This window comes from Podarcis vaucheri (genome assembly GCF_965113315.1).
Source record: "Podarcis vaucheri genome assembly, chromosome: 2".
NCBI classification, from domain to species: Eukaryota; Metazoa; Chordata; class Lepidosauria; order Squamata; family Lacertidae; genus Podarcis; species Podarcis vaucheri.
The window spans coordinates 24,392,590-24,409,675 of NC_138760.1; the positions used below are offsets into that span (position 1 = coordinate 24,392,590).

Sequence of the window (17,086 nt, forward strand, 5' to 3'; positions counted from 1 at the left end):
AGTTTCAGCACCATCCAGAATAAAGGAAGGAGGGCCAGAGTTGGCCAACTATGATGTATCTATCTCCCCCAACTCCCATAATACAACCTTAAAGTAAAGGTAAAGCACCCCTGAGAGTTAAGTCCAGTGACAAACAACTCTGGGGTTGGGGTGCTAATCTCGCTTTACTGGCCGAGGGAGCTGGCGTTTGTCCGCAGACAGTTTTTCCGAGTCATGTGGCCAGCATGACTAAACCGCTTCTGGCGAAACCAGAGCAGCGCACGGAAATGCCGTTTACCTTTCCGCTGGAGCGGTACTTATTTATCTACTTGCACTTTGACGTGCTTTCGAACTGCTAGGTTGGCAGGAGCTGGGACTGAACAACGGGAGCTCACCCTGTTGCGGGGATTTGAACCGCCGACCTTCTGATCGGCAAGCCCTAGGCTCAGTGGTTTACATCACAGTGCCACCAGCACCCCATACAACCTTACTATGGGTTAAATCCATTTGCACAATGGGACTTCACATTCCCACCCCTGCAGTCCCCATACCCAACACCTACTTTGGAGGGGCCTCCAAGCTTCCAGAGCAAACGCTGGATGGAGCATGGGGTGCCACGGGGGGAGGGGGGAGCGGCGGACAAGAGGAAGAATAATTTCCTTTGCATGATTCACTCTGACACTTTTGCATACAACCTTAGACATTTTTCTTTTAATTTTTTTTTGCCAGCACAGTTTTTGTAGCAGTGCTCAAGTTTATATGGCAGCTCCCACATTCTGTACTGCCTAACATCAACTATCTTTTATTTTTTGAAGCTGGATTGTATTAAATGAATCATCCTTAATGTATACATAGTTTATCACTCCAGATAAAATGACAACCCACAGTTAAATAAAAAGCAAAAGCTTCTGAGTGTCCCTACAGGCTGAAGAACTGGCGAGGAGCTTAAGCTCATTTATGTTAAACACTAGACCATGGTTTAACTTGATGTCCAAACATTCATACATTTTATTTGTATGCTGCTTTTCCACTAAAGGATCATGCTGAAAGTGGCTTACAACAAAGAGATAAGGATGCATTTTAAACATACACTACAAAACAATTTTATAATAACTTAGCAAAACAATAATGTAACAATTTCATAATAACATAGCAAAACAATAACATACAAAAAAACCAAGATTTCTTGTTTTGAATATTTTAGTAACAAGATTACTTAAACAGCATGTAGCATCCAATAGCAAAAATAAGAAGGGAACGTCACAGTTTCACCAGAGTCCTAGAAACATCCCTCTGTTGCTCACAGTGTCTCTCCTGCAGGAGCTTCTTTTAAGGCTTCCAAATATGAAATCTGTTGGACATTATATGAATAAACACTTTCCACTTCTCATAGGTTGATGTAATATTTGATGAAGATGTTGGATTTCTAAATGCAATAAAAACATTCATGAGCACTACCAAGAGACCTGTCATTCTTACTACCAATGGTGAGTATTATGATGATGATGATGATGATTCCAAGTATCTTGTTAATGCTTTGAATAAGTGAACATTAGAACAGTGAAATTTTTGTTTTGGAGTTTGAGAAAACAGTTTGGAATCTTGAATTCAAGAAGGTTTCTCAGGCAATGCAGGGGGGGTGCCTAACCCTTTTTCCTATGGGTGCTTTCTGCTCAAAGTAACTGTTTACTTTTCAGTACCCTATGCTGTGGAAACAAAACATGCTGTTCCTTTTATGGTTGTTTGTAGGCTGGTCTCTCTTAGAAACAGCATAGTGGATCTAATTCATTCTGCAACCCCATTTGTTGTGCCCACATTTTGTCTTTTCTGAGTCTCGCCCCACAAGTCAGCACCCTACTTCTGTTTCCACCTTTATCTTTGTTGTTCACCATATTACGCAGGTGGCGCTGTGGTCTAAACCACTGACCCTCTTGGGCTTGCTGATCAGAAGGTCGGCGGTTCAAATCCCCGCGATGGGGTGAGCTCCTGTTGCTCTGTCCCAGCTCCTGCCAACCTAGCAGTTCGAGAGCACGCCAGTGCAAGTAGATAAATAGGTACTGCTGTGGCGGGAAGGTAAATGGCGTTTCCGTGTGCTCTGGTTTCTGTCATGGTGTCCCGTTGCGCCAGAAGTGGCTGGCCCCATGACCCGGAAAGCTGTCTGTGGACAAACACTGGCTCCCTTGGCCTGAAAGTGAGATGAGTGTCGCAACCCCATAGTCGCCTTTGACTGGTCTTAACTGTCCAGGGGTCCTTTACCTTACCTTACACCATACTACACAAAACGTAGGGCAGATCTTTACCTGTTTTCACACTGAGTGAACTCTTCGTCTAGGACTTGTATAAATGTTGGCAGAACAGCACTGGGAGCTCTTTTCCTATTCAAGAGCTATTGGAGAGTAGAATCATTGAAGATTGGCTTCTGTCTCTCTCTCCCCCCGCCCCCCGGCATGCATCTTTTTCTCCTTTTCTCCTGTTGTAATATACGTTAACTATAATATGTTCAGGGCTCACATTTTAATATTACATTAAAATAATTCTCAATGGTCAAATTTTAAAAGGCTTTACTTCTGAATCTTTTGTGTAGATCCATCATTTAGTTTAATATTTGATGGCTGCCTTGAAGAAATCACCTTCAGTATACCTTCTATGGTAAGTCTTTCACTTTTGGAATATAAAATAAGTAGTTTACGATTTCATAGTATGACAAAACGTGGACCCGACTATTATAGCAACTGCAGTTGAATTCATAGATTTGTGAAATTTATGCATTAGTTAAAGCATCACCCATGCAAGGGGTTTTAAGACATTGTTGCAATAACACCAAATCTTTACAAATAATGTACCATACAACACAGTTGGCTTATAGCCATCTACTTTTTAGTAGTTAAATAAGATTTAACACCGCAGTTAGGAACATAGGAAGCTGCCTTATACTGAGTCAGATGATTGCTCTATCTAGCTTAGCTTTGTCTGCACTGGCTGGCAGCAGCTTTCCAGTCATACCTGGAGATGCTGAGGACTGAACCTGAGACATTCTGTATGCAAAGCAGATGCCCTACCAGTGAGCTACAGCTCTTCCCCTAAAGGTTCAAATTTTGCTTACATGTGCTGTATTTAAACACTACCCATTCATGGCAGACAGCATTAGTTAGTAGGTGCAGATTCTTAGCATGTAAAGTAACATTCTGCTGTTGTGCTTCTTGAGAGCCAGTGTGGTGTAGTGGTTAAGAGCGGTAGTCACGTAATCTGGGAAACCGGGTTCGTGTCTCCGCTCCTCCACATGCTGCTGCTGGGTGACCTTGGGCCAGTCACACTTCTGTGAAGTCTCTCAGCCCCACTCACCTCACAGAGTGTTTGTTGTGGGGGAGGAAGGGAAAGGAGAATGTTAGCCGCTTTGAGACTCCTGAAGGGGAGTGAAAGGCGGGATATCAAATCCAAACTCTTCTTCTTCTTCTTTTCCAAATTGTATTACTAATTTTTGAATCTGTTTTGTTTTAGATAAATGTTGCCAGCTATCTCCAAGTTCTCTGTTTGGCTGAGAACTTAAGAATGGATATAAGAGATCTTGCTGCTTTGTTAACTGCAAATAATTGTGACATCAGACAAAGTATTCTATACTTACAGTTCTGGGTTCGGAGTGGCGGCGGCTATTTAAAAGAAAAAGGTATGGTACTGCACAGCAAGTCTGCCCAGCTGGGGTGGTGAACAAAGTAGTTCACATGTAAGAATTGTTTGTTGTTGTTTACCTGGTAAACAGTTAAAATGCTTTTTAAAAACCCACTTTATTTGTCTATTAGAAAGAACAATGGAACTGGTAAGAAAATGTTGCAATGTATCCTTGATCCCTAACAGACAGCTCTTGTTCCAGCTAGCTTATGTCCTCCAGGATACGAAAGTGTAAGGAGACAAAGCAGGCCAATTCATTGTCCTTCCCCCTTGGTTTTTTTGGTTTCTTTTTCCAGCTGATGGAACTCTTGGGCTGCTTTTTTTTTGGTATTTTTAATGTTTTTAACTTCTGCATACATCTGCTTTCACCTGAGTATATGGCACCCTTTAGGATCCAGTCCTGTTAGTCACCAGAATTTGTTATTAGAGAGAATGATTAGTGTGATTTTTATTGAATAGATGAAGAAGCAACATAGAACAGATGAGGAAATTACAAAATGAAGCTGCAACAAGGGGAAAATAGACTAAAAGAAGTAAACAATCAAATGAGTAATGGCAGCAGAGAAAATATCCAAATTTCAAAAAATCTATACCATTAACGTTTTTTAAAAAAGAAAAAGGAACAGGACTGCTACACTGTTGTCAGAGCTTATCATTGTTATGAATTCCATTTGAAACGCTTTATTTGTAGGAGAGAGAGGGGTAAGTGGCAAAGAACAGATTATTTGCATTGATGATGCAACCAGCTCCAAGATCAGTAAACCTGGCTCTCCAGCGAATCTTCCAAAATGTGACACTGGCTGCACTGAGAACTTGCTTGGCCTTAAGAACATCTTTTTGCCTTCCGAAGATTTGTTCCAATTTCTTAAGGTACGCTTATTTTGGTACAGTGAACTTCCCCAGGGCATGCTGCTAATTAATGACATAAATGAAACAGAATGCTATTACAAAAAATTGTATTGCGGCATCTCAAAGACTTTTTAAAAAAATGTTTGGTTCATGCATTTTTGTAGGCGGAAGTCAAATTAGCACTATCCAAGTAGAATGGATGAGCAACCATGTTGGCACATGAAAAATACTTTAGAGAGGGAACTCCTAGGGAATTAAAAAAAGATTGTTTACTCAGTTAAACCAAAGTTGCACAGTTCTGCGCTAATAATGGCTGCTTTGGAAAATACTGTTTCATCTGGTTTATTGTTTATTGCTTTCATGCTTTAGAGCAGGCCTGTCCAACCGATCTACTGGTCAATCGCTGGGCGTCCCTGGTTGATAGTGGGATCCACCGCCTCCCCAAAAGCTCAACAATTCTGGTCAACCCAATGGGTAGATCACTGCCGCTTATTTATAGTTGGGAGTAGATCGCAGTCTCTTGGAAGTTGGACACCCCTGCTTTAGAGTGACTGTATATGCTACAAATCTGTTAAAAGAAAATTTTAAAACTCATTTGTTAATTCCATCTTTCACAGCATGAAATCACAACAAAGGAAGACTGGAGTAGACTGACAGATCTGCTTACAGAATTCCAGATGAAGAATATAGACTTTATTTATAGCAATCTTGAATTCATTTTACCTTTACCAGTTAATATACTTCCAGAACCAACGCTAATGGCTAATCCTTCATGTAACACAGTTACAGAAAACGATTCAAGTAATAAGTCTTTGGACAGCAATTGCTTAGAGGAAACAAGCCCTGTGAAAAAGGTTAAACGGACAAAGCGCCAAAGAATTACGGCTTTCTTAGATGATAGTGATTTATTTGAAAGTGATTTAGACTATTCTGGTTTCATTACTTTACCATCTGGCATGCCTAGTTCATGCTTGGAAGAAGAAAAGAGTGGACTGGAACCTGCGATGGGTAACACAGCAGCACTGGACAGTGGAACGCCAGCGAAAGCAAAGAGCTCTGCACCAGCATACCAGTGCCTAAATTCAATAACTGAATTTGTGGACAACATGTCTTTCTTAGATTATTGCTTCAACAGGAGGTGTCAGGAATCAAAACAATCATGTAAATATGAGGAATTTATTTGGACTAAAGGGAAGATAAAAAATGGTCTGTCGGATGAGTTCAGCATGGAGCACAATGACTGGTGGAGCTTCAAAAGCTCTGCTGAGCTGAAAGCAGCTGCGGAGGCACTCAGTTTTCACAAGTGCATTAAGACAATTTCGAAAATTATGGAAAGTAACTCTAGCAGGACTCCTGGGAAGGATGAATTGGAAGAACTTGCACTCAATGTTTCAAAAGACAGAGCCGATTTATACTTTGGTCAGTCAATAGCTAATTCCAGGTAAGGTCAAAATGCTGAATAAACAGGAAAAAGGATGCTTTTTTCAGTATATAAAGTTCCAGGGAGAGCAAGGGCTTCCCCCTTCTGTTTTCATGTTGTGAATATTTATTTGCAAAGGGACCTCTAAGCAGTTGAAGCAGTCAAGGGAAACTCCTTGCACAGCAACTCCATGTATGCTGTGGAAGAGCCATGGAATGCTGGTTGTGGGCTAATTATAGAGTTTAATTATTACAAATATTCACTAATACTCTAACATTAGTTGGAGCCTTAATGATGCCTGGTTTTTTGTTTTGTTTTTTTGTCCAGTTTCAGCCTCAGTTTAGATATAACAAAGATGGTAGCAGAACCATCTTTCAAATACGGGGCTGCCCAGTCATGTGTGAAATGTAGGGAAGGAAGAGATTTTAACAGCAAAAGGACCTTGTAGGTAAAATACATGGAATCTTTTCTCTGCCAGCCATGTTACACCTCCCCACAGTTTGAGCCTTTTGCATGCCTATGTGCAGCAAGCCCCTGTGAACTGGGAAGAGGTGGTAAAACATAGAAATAAACAGCTAAAACAATGTTCTGGAATTGAAGCGGCAACAACATTATTGATTGCAGATGTCAGTAAGCTTTGGCTGAGTATCCTGAGTCAGCTGCCTGACTGTGGGCTGACACAGGTACAGCGGTACATCGGGTTACATACGCTTCAGGTTACATATGCTTCTGGTTATAGACTCCACTAACCCAGACATATTACCTCGGGTTAAGAACTTTGCTTCAGGATGAGAACAAAAATCGTGCGGCGGCAGCGGGAGGCCCCATTAGCTAAAGTGGTGCTTCAGGTTAAGAACAGTTTCAGGTTAAGAAAGGACCTCCGGAACGAATTAAGTACTTAACCTGGGGTACCACCCCCACCCCCCAAGCCAACATGTATAAGTTCTATGGCTGGCTTTCTTTTAAGCCTGCCATTTGGGACACATGCAACCTAATTTTGAACCTATTACTTATTTAAGTAATGCATATACCATTTTTCAGGCAAATCTCACAAAACAATTTACACTATTGATTGATAGATTGAATTTATGTATCACCCTATACCTGGAGGTCTCAGGGCTGTTCACAGAACAAAATCGAAATATAAAACCACAAAATATATACTCAAAATAAAAACAAAAACCCAATAACCCTCCTTCCCCAAACCCCTACATTTTAAAAGGGCATAGGGTGTCAATCAAATTGTTTAATAGCTTCTATGGATGACGCAGGGTTCTTGTTACGGCAGAGGTTTGATAGAGTCCAGGTTACATTGCGCAGGTAGCCAAGAGCTATAGAAGAGATGAGGAACAGCAAGCAGAGCCAAAAGCGGTTCAAGTGCACCATATTTAATAACCAGGTCTCTGTAGGCAGAACCATCACCTGCAATATTTCCTAAAGCCCCTACAGTTTGCTCACTGATGTGCATATGGGGGGAAGCCAGCAAGGAAATAAAGGCAGGTATTGCTCCACCATCTACAACAGCTTTTGTCTGTTCAGACGTGCCAGAGGCAATATTGGTCAAATGCCCAAGCAGATTCAAACTGAAAAGGGCTGCAATCTGCTCTTCCCAAGAAGGATACAAGCTTTGAAATCTACATCAGAACTACTTATTGTAGTATATTTGAAAAATGTTTGCCTTCAGTGGGATGTTTGAGGCTAAATCCTGGGTTCTATAAGGGCAAAAATACTAGAACTAGATCATAAAAAATCAGGAATTAAATAGATGCTGGTTCAGCACAGTGTAACAGCGATTGTACATTGGGCACATTTGCTGAAATTTAATCTGTTATTTCTTGTTAAACTATAGCTGGGACAGGGGAAAAACCTATGTGCTTTTCTTTTGCAGCATTTACCATAATGCACAGAAGAGGTTGGAAATAATCGAAACTGTATTTTCCAGTAGACCTTCTTTAAATATTTGTAACAGACAAGCAAGTGTAGTGGACTACCTACCTATTCTCCGCAACATCTGCAAGTTGGAGAAACAGAAAGAACAGGGGAAAGCCAAAAGGAGGTAATCTTCGTGTTATTAGCAACACAATCATGTTCATATCTTATCAGGAGACACACACTGCAATCCTAGGCTCACTTAACATTAAACTCATGCATGCTGCATTTTCTTTCCCACCTTTCTTTCAAAAAGACAGACCATTTTTCTTCATTTCTTTTTCAACAGATTTCTCCACTACCTTGAAGGAATTCACTTTGATTTCCCAAGAGAAATTTTGAACAGCCTGGCAAATGACTTTCCATAAAACAAACCTGTAGGACCTTTGAATATACATTAATGATTTTATATGTACAGAGTGTTGCTTATATTGTGAATCTTTTAGTATTTAAAAATACAAACTGTATTTTGTATATATCTATCGCCAAGGTACTTTCCACATTCCAAATGTGAAGTGACTATGTGTTGAAATCTACACCAGATGCATTCAAATACAATCTGAAGCATATCAAGCCCATTGCTGCAACTACTGTATTGGCTGACTTTTTAGGGTGTGGGTTTTGTCCCATATATTCGGGCATAATACTGTGTTTATAAGGTCCTATTCTAATTTCCACATAAGTATGGTGCTACTTGGGAAGAGATTAGCCAGCTGATAATGAGGTAACCGTAAACTTTTTTGCTGTTACATTGCAAAGGCTGCTTTTGGGCTTGGTTTTATGTGTGTGCATGTGAGCCAGTAATGTTTTCTTCACCAACACAGTAAGGTCTTCAATCAGTTTGGAGAAATAATCTGTGTTTTGTAAATTTATACTAAAAGTTCTACTGGGTTGTATAGTCGTATTTATCTGTATTTATCTGTAACCCTGTACATTTTATTTTTATACTATCTGATATTTTCCTACCACTACACTTGAAGTTCTTCTGGGTTATTGTTTAATTTTTTACCTACAGCAAAATAATAAATATCTGGATGGGCTTTGAAACCTATTTCTTGCAGGGTGACTTTTAGATGTAAGAGTAGACATTATCCCCAATTATAACCATTAATCATACTTCTGAACTAGGAAAGCATTTGAAAATTGCTGAAGACTGCTGCCTACATGTTGATAGGTTGGGAAAATAGCCTATATGTATATATTAATAACAACTCTTTGCCACTCCATCACTGAGGTTCTCTGAATGGCTTATACTAAAATGCAGCCCCAAACCATTAAAATCCTTAGTGCCGTTCTCTTTGAAGCAATAAGAAGAACTTGTATCAAGAGCTGTGGAAAGCTTTTTGAAGTAGCAGCAAAATGTACCGTATTTTTCGCTCTATAAGACGCACTTTCCCCCCTCCAAAAATTAAGGGGAAATGTGTGTGCGTCTTATGGAGTGAATGCAGGCTCCATGGCTTCAGTGATAGCAATGTGAAGCCTCCAAAGCGCAGTGGGAGAGCTCCGGAGGCTTCGCGTTGCTTTTGCTGAAGCCTGGAGAGCGAGAGGGGTCTTGCTCTCCTGGTTTTGCTTCGCTGGAGAGGCGCTGCACAGCTTTCCCCCTCTGCACAGCGCCCCTTCAGCAAAGCAGGAGGAGAAATGGAAAGGGCTCCGTTTCTCCTGCCACCTCGCTGAAGGGGCGCTGCGCAGAGAGGGAGAGCTGCGCAGCGCCCCTTCAGTGAAGCGGGAGGAGAAATGGAAGGGGCTCTGTTTCTCCTGCCGCTTTGCTGAAGGGGCGCTGTGCAAAGAGGGAGAGAATTTTTTTTTCTTGTTCTCCCCCTCTAAAACAAGGTGTGTCTTATGGTCGGGTGCGTCCTATAGAGCGAAAAATACGGTAATAATTTTAAGAGCTCTGTCTGCTCAAACCAAATGCTCATCTAGTCCACTGTTCCATTCTCACAGTGGTCAACCCTGTTGTATATGGAAACTGCACCACCATATAAGCATATCAACTGACAAGCATTTAAGACCTTCTACCAGGAATCCAAAATGTTCCATAGAATCCAAGCATTTAGCATACTGCATCTTTGTTTTGTTACTTTGGACAGCAGAGGCAAACAGTAGATGATCCAAGACTTGTTAGCGATGGTAACTTTTTATTTAGATTTAGCCTCCATAGTTGCTATGTGGAGCTATGAGGATAGTAGCAGCTCTGAAAGGAAATGGGCCTATTGCATGAATCTAAACATCTGATTTGGTTTACGTACAGACATGTTATTAATGATACCATGATTGTCGGAAGGGGAGCAGGTACCCCATCTGTAATCTCAATGTGAACCCTGTTACATTCAAATTAGACCTACATCTAAGGCGGGGTTAGCTAATTGCGTGCCCTCTGGATATTACTCAATGTAACTCCCATCATGCCTGACCATTGCACATGCTCGGAGTTGAGAGTCCAACAATGTCTAGAACACGCCACATTAGCCAACGCTGGCTTTGATGCAAGTCTCATGTAAATATAACAAGAACTAGGTTTAGGTTACAGATGGGGAACCTGCTCCCCTGCATGTGTTTTAGGACAACTCCCATCATTCCTGATCACTAGCTGTGTTGGCTGTGACTGATGAACAGCTGGAGGGCTTAGAGGTTCCCCATGTCTAGTTTTAGGCACTGCACCACAGGCTTATGCACCAGTCACTTAATTCATTCTGTGATGCTGTTACTAACCATGGTTAAAATGATCCTGTTTTATGTTCTTCCACTTTTTTTCAGCCAATCCTAACGTAAAAAACACCTCATGTTACTATCAACAATCCTGACACAAAGTGTTTCTACATGTTTAATAATTTTAATAGGTCAGCAGGAATTAAATGCTGTTTTCCTATCACAGTCTTCCATGTGCTGTATAGCACCCCCTATACAGTGAATCAGTTGGAACTTATTGTACAGATCATCCATGGCAGCAAAGAACAAAACTGAATAAGATAAGAACTAAGTCGTATTGTTCAGTATCAGTAGCTCATAAAAAGCTATTGCCTGCAGCAAGGAATCGCACAGCTCTTCGTCTCTCCACTGTTTGTTTGATGACAAGACGTTTCGATAATTTACTACCTGCTCTCTTGAAAAGTTCACACGGGGCTCAGCATGCGTAACAGATTCTAAGAGAAACTGTTTCACAAGGTCTATTCCACTAGTTCGCGAGTCCCCAACCATCAACTCAAAGTGCTTTCCTACAGCACTTCGGGCCATACTTAATACTTTGTACTGGCCATCCTGCGAAAATGTTTTTTGTAACAACGCATAGAGCATGGCTTCCACTGTACGAAGATGTAATGTTACTGGAAACAGATTTGCATTCAGAGCAGAAAGTCCGCTTTTTTCCAAGACATAAAAATCTGCTTCAGGAAGCCGGGATATTACTGAAGAAATCTGAAATAAACAAGCACTGAATAAATAGTAGCAATCCACCATAAACATAGTATCTCCAGTCCTATGAGATATGTTTTACACTATTTTTTGGTTACCCAGAGCAAGTAATTATATACAGTAGGATGAAGTACATTTTAGAAAGTTTTGGGACTTGCAGCTAGCTGGCTCTGTACATTATCATTAGGAAGGGTGAGATGGCTTGTCTCAAGCAGTAGATTATGGGGATCCCTTAAAGGGCAGCAAACTCAAATTGTATCACCATTAAGGAAGCGGGAGGAATTAGACCTTTTGACTTCAACCCACAAAATGTATTGAGCTATTTTTGTTCATACTCCTATAAGCACTTATACTTTGATAATTAACAAAAAGATCAGACACAGTAGTTCCAGCAATGGGATTTAAAAACAAGGAACAACTTGTCCCCTGGGAGCTGACACTAGCTCAAGCACATGGACTGCAGTAGCATCAATCCTAGTGTTCAAAAGCGGCTCCCTTTCCTGTACAGAGCATCATGCAAAAAACATTTTACAACGGAAGTGCAGTCGTACCTCGGAAGTAGAATGGAATCCGTTCTGGAAGTTGTTCGACTTCCGAAACGTTTGGAAACCAAAGTGCAGCTTCTGATTGGCTGCAGGAAGCTCCTGCAGCCAATCGGAAGCGGCAGAAGCCCCGTCGGACATTCGGCTTCTAAAAGAATGTTCGAAAACTGGAACACTCCCAGTTTTTGATCATTTGGGAGCCAGAACTTTTGACTCCCAAGGCGTTCCGGAGCTGAGGTATGACTGTACCAGCCTTTTCCTCTACTGGCCCAAAAACTAAGACTAGTGGCACAACCTTGTACCACGGGAGACTCTTAACTTTCTTTCAAACGAATGGATTCAACAGGGAGTAAAACCATGTTTTAGGATTAAGCTGTCACGGCTTCTAAGAAATTCATCTGCCAGCATGAAATACAAAGAAATTTGAGATGTGGCTAAAGCTTGTTTCTACAAGGATGCAGAACAAGTTAACATTTTTCTATTTAACCTACTGGATCCCTGAATGGTTTCAAAGTAAGGCTGGTTCAACATATGAAAGAATTTCTCTGAAATCCTTTTTTTTTTAAATGAGGGGAATTTTACACATTAAAAAAAATGCAACATGACTAGAGCTAGAATCAGCTTAGATGAAGAATATATTTCATGAGTAAATAGGCATTTCCAATTGAGCAAGGAGTGTGCTGGGGGCACCAGTCACAAAATGGGTGCCATGGAGGGGGCACGACATAACACAAAATTAGACAACCACACCCAACCACCTTATTTTTACCATGGGAAGTCCTGCTGATTCTGATTATGGAGATCACACATGCACACAGATGTTGTTGCTACCTAATAGTAACAGGGACCATTTATCATACCAGGAAAAATATACAAGGTAGCTACACTCAGTTCACAGGCTTTAAAGGTACCTGCACTTTTTGCTCCATAACTTACTTTCTAGGAGGGCTTAGAGACCTACTTCAAAAAAATATTAAAATCTCAGGAGTCTGGGGTACCACTGGAAGCCTTCACAGGTGCCAGATGAGTGACCTCTGCACTAATCCAATCAATGGCTTAGTTCACAAAAGCAGGACTGGAGGAGGAGCAAGTGGCCACAATCCCTTCTGCGGAGCTCTCACGCACTTGTACCAGACCATGATTTGGCTTCGTGGTTTCTGCAAACTGGGTCTATATGTAGCTAACAGAACCATGCTGCTCCCAAAAGAAATATGCTGTTAGAAAAACTGCATAAAATCAAAACTTAATGTGGCTTACCTCTTCAAGATAGACGGCTGGCATATAAGCACCTTTCATAAACATAGTGCACTCCTGCTGCTGCCAATCCTGAACGGCCAAGCGTCTATTAACATGAGCCCATGCAATTTTGCGAGTGCCAAAAACAATGGATACAATGCTATTGGCAGTCTAAAAGGGAGCATAGAAAAGATTTGTTGGTACTTACAGCATTAACCACATGTTTTCTAATACATAATTCCCCCATCTGTTTGCTACAGGTTGTAGAATCTCCCCAGAATGAAGGGTATAACACTGTAAATGCATCTCTCTTTGAGTTTTACAAAAGAAGAATGGCAATTAGTCTCGCTAAGATGGTTGTAAAGCAGGGGTCTTCAAGGTTTATCTTGCCTGGGCCGGATCGGTCCTGCAAAGATTCCTCTGGGGGGGCGGATCGCGCGCCCGAGATTTTTGGCATCTGCGCAGACGCAATTTCCGGCACTGCGGAAGCAAGTCCCTGCCCTGTGCTGGTTTAGCACAGCGCATGAGTGGGCAGCTTGGTTCGGGGGTGGTTCATGGGCCTTAGGTTGGTGACCCCTGTTGTAAACGCTAAGGGGCAATTCTTCACACATGCAGGTTAAACACGTGGCAGAGTACAGAAGTGAGTGGTTGGCTTATGCATCCTTATTCACAGAACAAATAGCTACTACAGTGGTACCTCGGGTTACATACGCTTCAGGTTACATACACTTCAGGTTACAGACCCGGTTACCCAGAAATAGTACCTCGGGTTAAGAACTTTGCTTCAGGATGAGAACAGAAATTGTGCTCCGGCGGTGTGGCGGCAGCGGAAGGCCCCATTAGCTAAAGTGGTGCTTCAGGTTAAGAACAGTTTCAGCTTAAGAAGGGACCTCCGGAACGAATTAAGTACGTAACCAGAGGTACCACTGTAATATGAAGCACTGTATAAACCCTAAGCACCACCACAAGCAGTGCCCGACTGCACAATCTTGCCATGAGAAATGGCTGAATTGCATTAATGACCTACTCTCATAGGCAGTATGTGCAGATACGTTCCTTCACCTTGCTGCACAGATACCCCCATGCTTGGGCTGTGGGTGAGCTTGTTTTAAGACATTTCTTATAAAATGTACATTGTCCAAAGAACAGTACACCAAGTTCTGCCCACCCGAGGGAACTTCTGCCTCATTTTTCTTGAACAGCAGTGCCCCCCTCCCTACAAAATAACCAGACAGTTGCTATTAAGTAAGCTTTAAAATGCAGTCGGTTTGCTAGACAAGTTTTTTTAAAAAAATAATCTCATTGAGAAAATTCAAGCCCTTTGGTACCTTCAGAGGAAGTCTTTGAATCCACCATTACACATAATTCTGCCTAACCATCTAAAATATTAAAAGCCACGCAGCTGAATTTCATTGATATTTACTCAGAAGTAAGCCCTGCTTGATTTAATTGGATTCAATGACTTGTTCCCAAGTTGCATGACTGAAGACTTAATGTTACTATGTGGGAAATGGCAATATTCATAGGACCCAATGAAAACGATACCTCTAGCCGCTCTCTTTCTATATCAGGTTTGATATATTTCATTGCAGACGTGACACTCTGTATTTTTTTCTCTTTTCTTTCTTCTTTTGCATTGGGATTGAGAATAAAGTTGCAGACTTTAACAGCTGTTTTATACTGAAAAAGAGGCACTTCTAGTAAACACTGTAAATTCCGAAATGGCCCGTGCTTGTTCCTGTACTCTATTATGTTCATGGACTTCCTTCCTCGCATTAGTTTTACAGCACTAAGTTCTTTCTCGGATGCTGAATTTAGTAGCTGCAAAACAGTAGATTTCTGCTCGGTAGAATACAAGTCATCTATTGCACGTTTTGCCTCCTTAAAATTCTCAGCTGCTGACGCAGAATTCAGGTGTGTGACATATGTTGACTTCTTGTGACACAGCAGAAGATATAAAGGTTGAAGTGAAGATGAACCAAATGGAACCTGCAGAAAGCATCTTCTACCTGAAAATAAAGCGCCTGTCATGTTTGAGTCATTTCAACAGCATGAGTAATATGTTGAAAAATTCAGTGGATCGTAAACACCAATTCTCATCACAGATCTATCAAAAAGGCCTCACTGTCAGGATCTTCTCTACGTTCCTCTCCAAAACTTGTAAATAGATTCTCAATGTCCTGTAATTGTTATGCCAAATAATAGGGAATAGTTTAGCCAAACTTTTCTGTGCCAGTCAGCAATAAAAGACACAAGTAGGTGTATTGAACAGGACTTCTGAATACACATTTATTTTATTTATAAAACATCCTGCCCTTCATCCATAGAAGAAGAATCTGTGTGATGGGCAAAAAAAGAATATTTTATGTATTCTTTCTCAAGAATCCAAGGTTAGTTAGTTGGGTATGTTTAATCTGGATAAGAGGAGACTGAGAGGAGATATGATAGCCATCTTCAAATATTTAAAGGGCTGTCACATGGAGCAAGCTTGTTTTCTTCTGCTCCGGAGACCTGAACCAATGGATTCAAGTTACAAGAAAGGAGATTCTGACTAAACATGAGGAAGAGCTTTCTGACAGTAAGAGCTGCTTGACAGTGCAACAGACTCCCTTGGGAGTTGGAGAACTCCCTTTTAATGGAGCTTTTTAAGCAAGCTGGATGGCCATCTTTCATGGGTGATCTAGCTGAGATTTCTGCATTGCAGGCAGTTGGACTAGATGACCCTTAGGCAGCGCCAGATTTAGGTTTGATGAGGCCCTAAGCTACTGAGGTAATGGGGCCCTTTGTATGTCCAGCTGTCCTTTGTCAACAACAAATTGTCACTGTTTTTTATGTTGAACATAAGCTATATGGTCATTTATGGACCTAATAGTTATCTAAAGCCGTTTGCACATAACAAAATACAGTGGTACCTCAGGTTACATACGCTTCAGGTTACTGACTCCACTAACCCAGAAATAGTGCCTTGGGTTAAGAACTTTGCTTCAGGATGAGAACAGAAATCGTGCTCCGGTGGTAGCGGGAGGCCCCATTAGCTAAAGTGGTGCTTCAGGTTAAGAACAGTTTCAGGTTAAGAACGGACCTCCGGAACGAATTACATACTTAACCCGAGGTACTACTGTATGTATTTTATCAAAGTAATTGTTGAACTTATCTTGCCAGGGTATAAATAAATTATTATTATTATTATTATTATTATTATTATTATTATTATTATTATTATTATTATTATTTGTTATTATATTTTGGAAATGTACATCCAGTTTCTTTTTTCCCTTTTATTTTTTGGGGGGGCCCCAAGAGAGCCCAGCGTCTTGCTTCAAGGTAGAGCTTTTCAACCTTTTTGAGTCCATGGCTCCCTTGACGCAACTACCTTCTTTCTGCAGCACCCCTGTGGGGCTCAGGAGCCCAGTTAGGTCACCCCTTGCCTACAGAGCCGGCAGCCCCTCACCCTTTTCAAACGCCTTCCCTTGTGGGGAGTTCCCTCAGCCCCCTCTCTTCTCCCCTCTCCTTGGGGCAGCTGCTGCCCCTGGTCTCTGAGCTGCCCCAAAGAGAGGCGCCTCCTCGCACTGCCCCACAGGGACCTGGAAAGCACCCCCTGGCCAGCCCAGAGGCACCATTCACCCAGGGAGCTTGGAGCCAGGGCTGCTGCAACAACCAGCTGTGCAGGCCTTTGGGAGGCAGAGATGCAAGAAGGCCTCAGAGAGGCCACCCGCTTCTCTTCCAATTTCCACCCCGTTAGGAAACCTTCCCTCGAAAGCACCAGTGCCGTCTCTACCTGCCCGGAGAAGGTCGGGAAGCCCTCTCCAGCCCATCCTCGCCCGCTTCGGCTCGGTGCAACACGCTTCTCCTTCCCCCTTCTCCGCCTCCGTTCCATTGGCACGCCCTCAAAAGGAGTCCGTCCGTCCCCACACGGCAACCGAAGCCAGTGTGCATAGTTCCGGCTCCCTCCCGCTGCTCTAAGAAAGTTAACACGCGTGTTTCCCTCGGCCGCCGCCGCTGCTCGTGTGAACCCGCGCTTCTGGACGCCCCCACCCGTTGTCTTTTGCCGAGGGTG

General features: G+C 42.0%; 2 protein-coding genes across 3 annotated transcripts in view; one reads left to right on the top strand and one right to left on the bottom strand.

Moving 5' to 3' along the window:
• ATAD5 (ATPase family AAA domain containing 5) overlaps positions 1-8,894 on the top strand; it is a 28,942-nt gene extending 20,048 nt beyond the window's left edge. Inside the window, exons 16-22 of the mRNA XM_082212383.1 lie at positions 1,373-1,466; positions 2,564-2,628; positions 3,478-3,644; positions 4,335-4,515; positions 5,112-5,935; positions 7,803-7,970; positions 8,133-8,894. Of these exons, the coding sequence (XP_082068509.1) occupies positions 1,373-1,466; positions 2,564-2,628; positions 3,478-3,644; positions 4,335-4,515; positions 5,112-5,935; positions 7,803-7,970; positions 8,133-8,211 (1,578 nt within the window). The 3' untranslated portion in view covers positions 8,212-8,894. The remainder of the gene's footprint in view (positions 1-1,372; positions 1,467-2,563; positions 2,629-3,477; positions 3,645-4,334; positions 4,516-5,111; positions 5,936-7,802; positions 7,971-8,132) is intronic.
• A 1,757-nt stretch (positions 8,895-10,651) lies between these two features.
• TEFM (transcription elongation factor, mitochondrial) lies at positions 10,652-16,923 on the bottom strand. Of its 2 annotated transcripts, XM_082212750.1 has the most exons (5): positions 16,808-16,839; positions 15,120-15,209; positions 14,575-15,038; positions 13,051-13,200; positions 10,652-11,254 (listed from the first exon to the last, which is right to left on the bottom strand). In XM_082212750.1, the coding sequence occupies exons 2-5, from the start codon at positions 15,127-15,129 to the stop codon at positions 10,817-10,819; spliced, it is 1,062 nt and encodes a 353-aa protein (XP_082068876.1). In that variant the 5' UTR covers positions 15,130-15,209; positions 16,808-16,839; the 3' UTR covers positions 10,652-10,816. The 2 variants fall into 2 exon arrangements, with proteins under 2 accessions (XP_082068876.1, XP_082068875.1); XM_082212749.1 differs by lacking the exon at positions 15,120-15,209 and having other exon boundaries at positions 16,808-16,923.
• Positions 16,924-17,086: the final 163 nt, after the last annotated feature.

Bases quoted from the DNA above. Each gene is read 5' to 3' on its own strand.
- TEFM (XM_082212749.1), bottom strand. From the start codon at position 16,844: ATGGGCTGGAGAGGGCTTCCCGACCTTCTCCGGGCAG. The intron at 15,039-16,807 runs GTAGAGACGGCA...CTTTATTTTCAG, and splicing joins TCCCGACCTTCTCCGGGCAG to GTAGAAGATGCTTTCTGCAG. The intron at 11,255-13,050 runs GTAAGCCACATT...TGTTTATTTCAG, and splicing joins CAGCCGTCTATCTTGAAGAG to ATTTCTTCAGTAATATCCCG.